General features: G+C 40.6%; 2 protein-coding genes across 3 annotated transcripts; one reads left to right on the top strand and one right to left on the bottom strand.

Annotated features, from left to right (window-relative positions):
• Positions 1–4,829: 4,829 nt before the first annotated feature.
• Positions 4,830–8,597, top strand: LOC122005046. Of its 2 annotated transcripts, none has more exons than XM_042559953.1 (4): positions 4,830–5,058; positions 5,127–5,239; positions 6,448–6,605; positions 6,782–8,597. In XM_042559953.1, the coding sequence occupies exons 1-4, from the start codon at positions 4,836–4,838 to the stop codon at positions 6,816–6,818; spliced, it is 531 nt and encodes a 176-aa protein (XP_042415887.1). In that variant the 5' UTR covers positions 4,830–4,835; the 3' UTR covers positions 6,819–8,597. The 2 variants fall into 2 exon arrangements, with proteins under 2 accessions (XP_042415887.1, XP_042415886.1); XM_042559952.1 differs by having other exon boundaries at positions 6,445–6,605; positions 6,782–6,921.
• On the bottom strand, positions 6,876–8,327 carry LOC122005045 (venom phosphodiesterase 2-like). The gene has a single exon (XM_042559951.1). It carries the CDS (start codon positions 8,325–8,327, stop codon positions 6,876–6,878), a length of 1,452 nt encoding a protein of 483 aa, XP_042415885.1.
• Positions 8,598–12,937: the final 4,340 nt, after the last annotated feature.

Here is a 12,937-nt window from a genome sequence, read left to right on the forward strand (position 1 = left end):
GAAGGTAATCAGGGTTAGCTTGATCGTCAAGTGGTTAAGGGAGGAGAAGAGTTTTTTTTTATATACATTTATCCTATTTGGAATATGAGTCAGACGAAGACGGGAAGCTATGTATTGTGATGGTATGTGCATATTAAAATTTATCAATTTAAATAACTAAGTGAGAGAGATTATTTAAATAAATTTTATGGTCTCTATTACTGGTTTGTAAGTAATGCATTCAAACTTGCGCGTTGACTTTAAGTGTCTTCCTCCATATCGGATGAGTTTGTTTGTGGATCACTAGATCAAACTTTCTCTATGGATTATTATAAGAAATTATTTAGGTATGTGTGATCTTTTCCATCTGAAGGGGTATAATCCTAATTAATAGACTAAGTATCAAGTAATGGTATACACTTAGGCGCATTTAATAGTATTCTCCCCATCGTAGTCACTGCTATTATTTGTGTGACCGAAGATGAACCAGTTATTAATTTTATTTGTCATAAAGTTAGGTTGATAAAATAATAAAATTAATGGGTAAAACCTCCTCTTACAAATGTTTGAATTAGTATACGTCCATACTATCGTGGCATACAAAATTCACGGTGTTTTTATGTGTTGGTAAATTTAAATTATATTATTTGAGGAATCAATATTATTTTAAATTCTAAAGTTTTGACCAAATATTTTATTTTGTGATTCTCAGGATTTCAAAATGGCTTTCAATACTCTTGCTGTTCTTTTAAAAGAAAACAAACTTATTAATCCAAATTATATTGATTGGAAACGAAACTTGGACATTGTCTTAACTGCTGAAGAATATAAGTTCGTACTTCTTGAGGTCTGTCCTAGCGTGCCTGATAAGGATTCTAGTGAAGAGGAGATAGAGAGACATAGGAAATGGATCAAGGTAGATGAGATGACGCGGTGCTATATTTTGGCTTCTATGTCAAATGTGCTGCAACATCAGCATCAAACCCTACCCACTGCCTATGACATGATGCTTAATCTGAAGGAACTCTTTGGACACTAGAATCGGGCTGCCAGACAGGAGGTCATGAGAAAGGTGGACTATCCTCGCAGAAAGGAGAACAATAAAGGTATATCTTATTCATTAGTTGTTGAAATATGTTTAGCGGTGTTATCTACCGGTATCTGGTGTGTAGATACAGGAGCCACTGATCATGTTTGCAATTCATTGCAGGGGTTACAGGAAACCCGACGACAACATGAAGGGGAGATCACCGTCTACATAGGCAATGCTACGAGAGTGGCGGCTGTTGCAGTGAGAGATGTTTATTTATCTTTTGATAGAAATTAAACTTTGATTTTGAAAAATTGTCTTTGTGTAACATGTTTTAGAAAGAACTTGGTTGAAAACTTGGAAGAAGTTGGAAGAATTTGGAAGAACTTACAGATGAAGGAGGTCGAAAACCTAAGGAATCGCGATGGTAGACGATGAGCACTAGAGAAGAAGAAGAATGCGTTGGCTAAAAACCTTAGATAAGTAAAGCTTATAAATCCAGAAGGTTGAAGCACAACCATTCGATCTCAAGGGTAAAAGGATGAGTTAATTATCGCAGTCGTCCGATCAAAAAGTTAAAACCTCTAGCAACCTAATCAACAGACGTCAGATGTCTCTTCGAGAATTAAAAAACTGGGCATGAGCGGGCCACGTGGTGGTCTCATAGAAAAAGACATTTATGATAGATGTGACTAGTGAATCATTACTATGATACGCTATCACGCGTATCACAGAATATCACCATGCATTTATAGCATCTGACACACTCCTTTTCGAGAAGGATAAGCTTCAATGATAAGCATGCATAGCAGAATGATGTCAACCAGGATAAAGGATTTGGTCAAGAAACTAAAGCTGGGGGGATCAAGTTAGTTGGTCCTAGGCTTCCTTCGACTAAACTTGAAGGGGAGACTTGTGATATGACTAATAAGGAGAGGGGTCCAAAGGTCAGCGGGCTAGAGTAGGTGGCAGTCACAGTCCAAGATAGGACAAGTAACTTGCCCAATGAGTTCTTTCCACTCCGGTTGACTTGGGCAGATTGGACGGGCTCTTAGGGGCCTAACTCTCCAACTCTACTAGACGCATACGGAGCTCTGCTCCTCCTCATCTCTCAATCGACTAATGCCGATCAGACGTGCTCTTAGGGGCCTAACTTTGAAACTCTCCTGGATCCTTACGGGGCTTTGCTCCCCCTCATCTTCCTATCGGCTAATGCCGATCGGACGAGCTCTCAAGGACCCAACTCCCCAACTCTTTTAGATTCCTACGAGGCTCTACTTCCTCTCATCTCCTGATCGGCTAATGTCGATCGGATGAGCTCTCAGGGGCTAGATCCCCAAATCTCTCGGACGTCTACGGGACTCTGCTCTCCCTCATCTCCTAATCGGCTAAATGCCGATCTAATGGGCTCTCAGGGGTCCAGTTTCCCAACTCTCCTGGACTCCTATGGAGCTTTGCTACCCCTCATCTCCCAATCAAATGGGCTCTCAGGTACCTAATTTCTCTCCCTCATTTGCTGATAGACTAATACCGATCGGATGAGCTCTCAGGGGCCCAACTCCTCAACTTTCTTGAACGCCTACGAGGCTCTACTCTCCCTCATCTTACGGTAGGCTAATGTTGATTGGATGGACTCTCAAGGGCCAGCTTCGTAACTCTTTCGGACCCCTATGGTGATCTGCTCCCCCTCATCTCCCGATTGACAAATGCTGATCGGATGGGCTATTAGGGGCCCAACTTCCCAACTTTATCGGACGCCTATAAGACTATGCTCCCCCTTATCTCCCGATTGGCTAATGTCGACCGGACTTATTCCAAAGGGCCTAGCTAGCTCCCCAATCTACCAATTGTCTACAGGGCTCAACCCCCCACTTGGATACTTTCATAGCCCATTCACCCCTCATCTTGCCCCTGTACGTGGCTCATCTCATGATTGCTGCCCAATAGGCATTTTGGCCAATGAGCCTGTTTCACCATTAATATAACACATGAATTTGTCAGAAAATCAAATGATTATATTTTTGCATAGATACGCAATACTTCTCCATATCTACGATGGGACTGCAGGATACCGTGGAAGCATGGTGATTATATAGATTATCAAGTAGTGATATGATGTCTCATTAAATGTGAAGATTACAAGAAACATTATAAAAGGAGTCGTTCTCCACTGGCACAGGTACACAAGTCGATTGCCTCTCTCTCATTAGGCCATTGCTCTTCTTTTTCTAGGATTCTCACTTGATCATTGGAGTAGCTACGCTAGGGGCTCTCCGGATCTGCTTACTAATGGTTTTTTCCCTTCTTCAGTTAGTGTTTGTAGGCATCCACTGACGTCCCCTGTCAAAGTCTTCTTCCCGTCAAACTCCCAACTAGCTCATTAGTAGTCCACAACTCATCGTTTCCAGATAGGATCACTTAAATAACAACTTGACATCCTTCTACATATCATAGCCCTAGAATAGATATATAGTACTATAGCCTTGGGGCATGTACACACTACACAATGATAGCAAAAGCAAAAAAAAAGTGGAATTCACCATCCCAGTGGCCCTACATGGTCGGTCTCACGACCATTTGTGAGGAGGTAAATCGGGAAGTTGTGGTTGGCCAATGCGGGAAAAGTTTTTTTCCCTTGGCTTTGATGAGATTCAAACCTTTACCCTATGATAACAATTCTGCCTTGTACTAATCAACTCAATCTTGCCTCGGGGGTAGGTACACACTGTACAATTATAGCAAAAGGTGGAATCCGCCACCTCGATGACCCCTCACGGTTGGCCTCACGACCCTATATAAAGATGTAAATTAAGAAACTATAGTTGATTAGTGTAGGTACGCACTGCACAATGGTAGCAAATGGGTAGCAATGAATAGGTACACACTGCTCAATGATTAACTAGACTGGGTAACGTCGAACCTGAGTGACTGACCTGATCCCACAGAAATTTTCTATCGGCCACCAGGATAAATCGGGAAGTACCTGCGGCGGGCAACCTAGAAGCCCATCATCCCTTAGTTGCAAGTCCCATTTTTAAGGAAAATCCCTACAAATACGCTATAACTGGGAATTGAACTGTGAGTACTTGGAAGAATTGGCGTAAACGAAGCTGGTTTTACAACTTGACCATAGCCCCGAGGACAGGTACACACTGCTCAATGTGGCAGAAGAAGATTTACTCGTACTCAGCACCCCTGTGAATTTGTCCCTAGGTCAACACGGATGAGAAAAATCATGGATCAGGTAAATCACGAATGACTATTAACTATTAGTATAATGACCAAGATATAAAAAAAAATATATTCAGACATGTCAAATTTCAATCTTATAATTTAATATGTATTCGATTGGTTGGTTAATAAATCTTATGGAATAATTTTAAATTTTGAAATATGTGCGATAATTATTTCATAATATTCATGAGATGATATATGTTTCCTTAAATTTTTAAATATTTAATTCGATACGAACGGAAAAAAAATAGACCATCCACCCGAATATAAAGAAAAACTAAACTCAAATTCAACTCGAATTACTTATATTGACTTCGAGCTCAATTCGAAGTGTGAAAAGTTTAAAATTTTTAGTTCAGATTTATAGCAAATCAGAGTTCAGGTTGAAATTCAGCTTAAAAAATTCGAATATATTCTTAAACTATTCAAACTATTACTAATAAGTACTCAAAATTTATTTATTTAATATATAATTATATTATATTAATAAAATATTAAAATTCACGAGCGGTCCATAAATTACCAAATTAAATAATTTATACTCGAGTTCGGTTTAAAAAAACAGTTCTGGGCTCAAATTCGATAAGTTCGAATGCCCACTCGTAGAGCTCGTAAACCAGCTTCGTTTACGCCCCTTTTCCACCCCCTCGACTCTCCCCGCACCATTCTCCTGCCGCGAGCAATCTTCCTCCTCTCCGAATCCAATGGAATCGAAGGGAAGCAGCAATTTCGGGGAAAGTTCTCGCCGGAGGGAAATCCGACAATGAGGTGCAAAGGCAGTCCGCCGCCGACCTCATTTCCTACTGCGGCGAAAGGTAATCATAAACCCTAATGTTGACCGAAGTGGATTGTATGAGCTGGGGTTCATGTACTTTTCTTTCAGATTTCAAAGACGTGGGATTTAGTGAAGGCTCTCGTAGGTATATTACCAAGCGATTCAAGCGAAGGCCATCACGATCCCAAACGGATCAGAGAATTCAGAACATGCACTTTCAGGTTCTTTCTTTCTTATTCGCCTACCCTGATTAGTTATGAATTGCAGTCATCCCCAATTATATTTTGGCATACTTTTATCCTTGCCTTTTAGTGCAGCGTACTTTGTAAGTTTGTCTCCACATAAGTTCTTAATGATTGCTTTTCATCAAATTGGCTTTTACAAATTTAGTTTTGCTTGTGGCTTAAATCCAGTGTAGTGAGTATGCTTGAAATCTGTTGATTATACAACTTCTAGTCATTTTTGTGTGGAAATTGTTATAGGATTTCCAGACTTTTAATGTATGTACGACAATTACAAATTGTGATAGTTTTTACGTACATCTTATCCCTCCATTGAACTCTAAGAGAGATAATATCATGATATTGTTTAGATATCTAGAATTTTCTTTGATCTCGTCTACATTACTCTAGTTGGTTTTTCTTATATAATTATAAAATATATTAATAGATGTTTGATAATGTCAATATCATTAAACCTCTCAATATACACATGTGGCTCAATTAGTTGCTTTCAAGGTCTGGTGAGTATTGGTCCCATACAGTTCAAAGCTAATCATGCAATATGCCAGCCTGCAGAGGTTGTTTCTGAGAAACAAGAATATCATGAGTAGGATATTCTTTTAATTTGGTGGTTTTGCTATGATATTATAAAAGTAACTATGTAAACTGAAGAATCTTTTAATTTGGTGGTTTTGCTATGATATTATAAAAGTAATTATGTAAACTGAAGAATGATTTGCTTGTCGGATTGGTCAAACTGCATGAGAATTTTATGGATGGAAGTTGTTTAACACTAAGAATGGACACCAAGAATGGCTGAGCAAAATCATAACAATTCGGAACTGATGACTGGTCAGCTGTCTATTTACGGTTAAATAATTAAAAGCAAGACGAAAGGGTGAAAGGACGTGAAGCATGCCTTCAACTTTAACTTTCCTGGATCTGTATTAAAGCATGTTGGCACCAAATTGGCCGAATTGGATGAGCTGGGGCTAATATACTTTTCAACTGCAGTTTGCAAGATGTCCTGCGGATCTTATTAAAATATTAAAAGAAGCTGGAGAAGGAATCATATTGGATAGAAATCATTTATTTTGTTTTAATGTGGTGGGGAAGACTTGCTTGTTTCTTTTGTATTTTTTCAGGCTATGAAACTAGATTATGCTGATCTGGTTCCACTATTTAACAGGACGTTGTTCTTTTAGCAGGTTATTGCAGGTACCAATATCAACAGCACCGGCAGATTGATATGGCAAATGCATAACCAAAGACTGAGGGAACATGAAATTGCTGCAATATTTTCACGAAGAAAGCAAATTATCAATCATCTGATCTTATTAGACACTAGTGTTTGCCATGATTCTAGGTGAGAAAACAAATGCTAGTAATGGTTTCCTTATGTTCCAGTTTGAAGACATTTGGTCAAATTCTTTCACGAATTCTAGTATGTAATTCATGTTTCTGTTGGAAATTTTGACAATGGGGAGGCAACCCAAATCCCAAACCAGAAACACTAACATAACTTGAAAATGCATTGAGCAGAAGGTTTGAATCTTCCCAATTTTGGCAAGGTCAGTAGCTGGTAATGTTGCTGCTGCTTCTGAAAACTCATTCATCTGCATATTCTGAGTACATCTCAAGCGTTTGCGAGAAGAACTGTGCTCGGAAACGATGCCGATCCGTTGTTGGGTGCACCCTTCAGCTTCAGAATGGACGCGATCACATTGTAAATCTCTACATTTTCGAAAGATGGAATCTTCCTTCCCCTCGCAAACTGAGGTCCGTGCGCAATAAAAATGGTCCTCATCGTGAAGAATGCGTTGTCGTAGCCATGCGAGCCGCCGCACTCGCAGCTCTTGGACGTCTCCAGCTCCACCTTGAAGCCTTCTTCCAGCAATCCAATGATGGGTGGAATTCTGTAGCTCGCAGAATAATGAAGCCGTTCCGGCAGATCCTCTTTCAGGTACACTTTTAAATAATTCCCATGCTCCACCTTTCCCGAACTCAATGCCTCGTTCATCTTTGCCACCACTTCCGACGGGGCAACGCCGGCAGGCGGGCGAATTGCGAGCAGAGGAGTTGTGGACTCGATCCATTCTGGGGGAATTTTGATCCACGGAGATAGAGCATCAAGGAAGATCAGTTTTTTATCACAAGTTCCCACCATTCCATGATCGCCTAACAGGATTATGGTCACGTCCTCAAAGATGCCTCTTTTCTCCAGGCCGGCGACCAATCTCCCGATCATGTGGTCGATTCGAGCTACTGCGGCGGTGATCTCTGGATCGTCTGCACCGACCTTGTGCCCTTGCTTATCTGGGTCCTCGAAGTAGAGGGTCATGAAGACGGGTATCTCGTCGCATGGGAGATCGAAGTGGCTCAAGATGGTGTCCACGCGATCCTCGAACGGCACTGAGACGTCGTAATGCCGGCAGAACCTGGGAGGGCAGTCCCAAGTTCCCTTCTTGACTTCGGATCCGGGCCAGAAGAAGGTGGCGGCGCGGAATCCCTGGTCGACGACGGTCTCCCAGAGCGGCTCCCCGAGCCACCACTCCGGATCGTGGTTCTTCATCGTGAAGGAGGCGCCAGAGATTGGATCGACGAAATGGTTGTTGATGATGCCGTGGTAGGGAGGATAGAGGCCTGTGACGATAGAGTAGTGGTTGGGGAAGGTAAGGGTAGGGAAGACCGATATGAGCCCGGGCTCTGCCTCGGTGCCATTAGCGATCAGGCGGTGGATGTTGGGTGTGGCGGTCTTGAACTGGTATCCGTAGCGGAATCCGTCGGAGGAGATGAGGAGGACGACGGGGCGGGAGAGCTTGGCGAGAGGTCTCACCGTGTGTGAGAGATCAGAGGCCGAATCTCGGGATGCTGCAGCGGGGGCGGAGGAGGAGAAGAGGAAGGCGAAAGCGGCCGCGGCTGCTAGGGAGGCGCAGGTGAGGAGGACTGGGCAGAGGGACGTTGCATGAGATCTTCGGGCGCCCATAGCAGATTCGTCTGAGGCGACGGTGGAGAGAAGAGCCATGGTCGGGTTAGAAGAATCAAATTCAGCTCCGGTGGATTGTGCAGGAGTAGGAACAGAAGCCATCGTCGGAGTACAATGGTGGATCTATTCTCTTCTTTGTTTGCTTCTCCAAATGAAGGAAAACAGAGCGACAAATTATCAGATTGATAATTGGCAAATGGCGAAAAGTTTTGTGATTGATGTACAAGTTAAGGTGGCAGGACAAGATGGTGGATTGGATGTCGGCATGCGGTTTCAATTGAAACGGTAAAGAGAATAGACGACGAGATCATGTGGAACTGTATAAACCTTTTAAAACTGCTGATATAAATTCATTTATAATAAACGAATTAATCTATGTTTATTCATCTATATATTAATTATTAGATTGTCGTTGTTTTAAAATATTTATTTATTTATTTAATTGTCTTCATACATGATTGAAACATGGAAATCCTCATACATGATTGAATCAAGAATATTAAAACACTTTTAAAATGCATTCCTAAATTGTATACATGGTATAAAATTAAAGATGTTCATAAACCAATAACCACAACTTGTGTAAATAGTTTCTAAAGCATCTGTTAAATTTTAGTTAATTTACAAGGAAAATACCACTCAAGCATGCTTAATATTTTAGCAGATAAAGCATATAACTCAGAAGTAGACTGAAAGATCTTACACATAAGACATGGTACCAGAAAAACAGTTGTGAGTTAAAGTTTTAGTTGCTCCATTTCTTCACTCCCTACACCTGAAGGGGCCGAGGATGTATCATTAGTAGTAGGTCCAGTCTCTTTGAAAGACACAACTTCAGCATCAGCAGAATCATCCATCAGCCATGCTCCGAATGCTTGCAACTGGCATATTAAGATCATTATCTCATTGGGTAGAAGATGTGAGATCATCAGAATCAGAAATCCTTGTATCATTACTGTCTGGTCCTTGATCAACCGAGGTGTTGTTGAACACTTACCACCATCAATTTTCAATGCAGTTGATGAAAGAGTTAGACTCGAACGGCATGGAAGTGGTGTAAAAATAATCTGCTATCGAAGATTTATGAGTATTAGTTGAATTTAAATTATACTGAACTAAATTTATTTATCTGTCAAGATGATCTGAGTTAATAATCTTTGGCTGTCAGGGGAAGTTGGTTTCTACCAAGTGCGGATTGCAGAGTGGCTGAGCGAATAGAGCAATTGTATGTCTGGGCGAGCAAGGCAGTAGAGAGATCGGCAGAACAATAGGCCGAGTGGGTGAGTGGCCAACTCCGCGTCCAAGTCGCACAGCAAAGAGACCGACCGGGTAGTAAGGCCGAGCAAGTTCGACCGAACAGAGCAACTGACCGGGCAGTGAGGAAGATCGATCGGGTGAGCAGATAGGCCGAGCGACTGAGTGAGTGGCCGGTCGGGCGAGCAGATAGGTTGAGCGAGAGGCCGGTCGGGCGAGCAAATAGGCTGAGCGAGAGGCCGGTCGGGCGAGCAGACATGCCGAGCGACAGGGCAAGAGAGCTGACCGAGGCTTGCGAGGGTCACAGTTTTCTTGAAACAGATTCTCTCCACTTCCGGCTGTACTTCGAGGTTTACTCGGATCGTCTGTTTCCCAGGATATAACGGTTAACCGTGATTCCCACCAAACACTGGTGGTCACGACGAACTGAGAAGTACCCGACTATTATCACGAATACTCTGTCGGGCAAGAGATGCACGATAGAAGAGAAGGGAACGTAGGTGGAGAGCTTCAACTTTTTGAGCGTGTAACCTTTTGTCTGTGGTCGCAACTTCCTTATATAGGAGCTCAGACCAATGGATAGCATTAATGATCGTTTAATGATCATTATTCACCAGTTATGAAACACCAACGTTTCATTCGACTGTATTAATCTTTCTTTAATGCATCCGTTATACAAGCAACAAAAAGGTTTACATGGAAAAATATTAGTTGTTTCACTTGGCCAAATTTTGCCTCGATAGAGGCGACATTCGGCGTGCGCAGGTCGTGCTCGCACACAAGTCAACTTGGTTCAATGCAATCCAGGTCCTGGATTTGCACCCTCCTACGCATCCACACGTGAGAGAGTCTCTCCCTATGTATTTGTTCACATCATCAAAGCATGTAAATCAATATAAATCAACCAAAATGTCTTAGAACTCCTAATGTGGGACTAAAGTTCCATTCACAATGGAGTTTCTTCCCTTTTCTACCTCTTTTCCATTCACTTATATCCAACAGGAAGGTGCTGCGCAAAGGTGTAACACCTCTCAACCTTTAATACAGAAAAGAAGGGAAGAGAGAAAGATATCATGCGGCGCAATGAGATAAAAAAACACACAAGAAAAAGCAGACATAAAGAAGAAGAAGAAGAAGAAGAAGAAAAAGAGTTATCGTGATTTGGCAGTATGCATACTTTACAAAACTGCTGAAACTTTATTAGAATTTTTTTTACACAAAAGAATCCATACCATAATGATGATACAACCAATATGTTACAATGATATCTATAAATAGTGTCCAAATCCCAACATATCAAAACATACATGAAAAATCATAATAGAATTCTATTATGAAAAATCATAATAGAATTTTTCTGTTGTTTCTTTCTTTTCATCCGTGGCATTTCTTGTATTGACCTTCACTCAGATATGAGACATCCGTCAACCATCTCCACCTTGATAAACATCCCTTCGAAGAATACAAATATCTAAGTAAAACTCCTCCTGAATCTCTGGGTCTGAGTTTCCTTTCTTTAGCATCTAAAGATATAGATCAAGTTCAAGCAATCCTTGAATTTCTCTGCGGTCATTGGCTTTGTCAACATGTTTGCAGCATTGTCTGTAGTGTGAACCTTCTCAAGTTGTATTTCCCCAGAAGCAATCAGCTCTCTGATCTTGTGAAACCTCACATCAATGTGCTTGTTCTCGCATGATACACCAAATTCTTCGTCAAATAGATAACACTATGACTATCACATAACAACTTGACTCTACCTTGCTGAATACACAGTTCTCTGACCAACCTTGTAAGTTATAAAGTTTCCTTCACTACTTCGGCTGTTGTCATATACTCCGAGTCCGTAGTAGAAAATGTAACAATATATTGTATCATAGACTTCCAATAGATAGGTCTTTCCTCTACAGTGAACACGTATCCTATAGTAGACCCATTATTTGAATCTCTTGCATAGTCTGCATCCATGTACTCACAACTGAAGGATCTTCCAGTTGTCTACTGAACATGATGTCATAATCAATTATATTTCTCAAGTATCTGAAAAACCATTTCAGTACATCCTAATATAGTTGATAGGATTTGAGAGCAATTTGTTCACCATACTAATTGTTTGTGCCAAATCTAGTCTCGTGAAAATCATAATATATATCAGACAACCAACTACACTGGCATAAGGAACTTTTAACATATCTTAAATCTCCTTATTCGTCTTTGGACACTGTGTGCTGGATAACTTGAAGTAATGCGTTAGGGGTGGGTTCACTGACTTCACATTTTTCATGTTAAATTTATCGAATACATTCTCCACATAGCTACGTTGAGACAACTATAATCTTCATGCAACTCTATCCCTATGAATCTCTATCCTAAGAATCTCCTTAGCCTCATCCAAATCCTTCATGTTAAATTCCTTGCTCAGTAATCCCTTTAAATTGTTAACTTCTTTCTTATTCTTGAACAACCACTTGCACCTTATAGCTTGTTTTCCCTCAGAAGGCTTCATTAGATCACACACTTTGTTCTTATGTAGTGACTCTATATCTTCCATCATAGTATCCCTTTACTTGTCATTCTCATAGTTGTGAATTACCTCTTAAAAAGATCTAGAGTTTCCACTACTAGTGATAAGTGCATAAGACACCAAGTTTTCAAAACCATATCTTGTAGGTGACTTATAACCCATCTCATCATGCTTCCAACTGTAGTGCGATGTTTCATGTGACCTGAGCTATCATTATCAGAGTCATGAGTCCTTAGCTCCACCTGCATAACATCCTTCTACTTGTTGCTTTGTGATATTTCCTTTTTCATCTTCCTGAGTACTTTGTAACATGACTTTCTCGTCAAATACCACATCTCTGTTAATCACCACCTTGTTTGCCTTAGAATCTCAAAGCTTGAAGTCCTTTACTCCTTTCTGATACCCCAGGAAAATACATTGCTTTGACTTCACATCTAGTTTTAATCTTTCCTCACTAGATATGTGCATATGGGCTGTACATCTGAAAACTCAAAAATAAGAGTAATCGACTAGATTTCTTGTCCATACTTCCTTTGATACTTTGCCTTCTAGTGCTACTCTTAGTGATTTATTAATGAGATAACATATCATATTAACCGCTTCCACCCAAAAATTCTTTGCTAGCCCTTCATTCTACCTAAGACATCTTGTCTTCTCAATGATTATCTTGTTTAACCTTTTCGCCACATCGTTCTGCTATGGTGTCCTACGAATTGAGAAATATTGTCATAATCTCATGCTACTCACAAAATTTTTGAAATTTTGAATTCATGTACTTAGTCCAATTGTCTGACCTAATATATTTGACCTTCCTTCTAGTCTGATTTTTCACTTCAATTTTTGACTGTTTAAACTTTGTAAAAGTTTTTGACTTGTGATACATAAAGTATACTCAGACCTTTCGTGAGTAATCATCAGTAAAACTTACAAAATATAA

The sequence above is a fragment of the Zingiber officinale genome, chromosome 7B, assembly GCF_018446385.1.
Source record: "Zingiber officinale cultivar Zhangliang chromosome 7B, Zo_v1.1, whole genome shotgun sequence".
In the NCBI taxonomy this organism is placed as follows: Eukaryota; Viridiplantae; Streptophyta; class Magnoliopsida; order Zingiberales; family Zingiberaceae; genus Zingiber; species Zingiber officinale.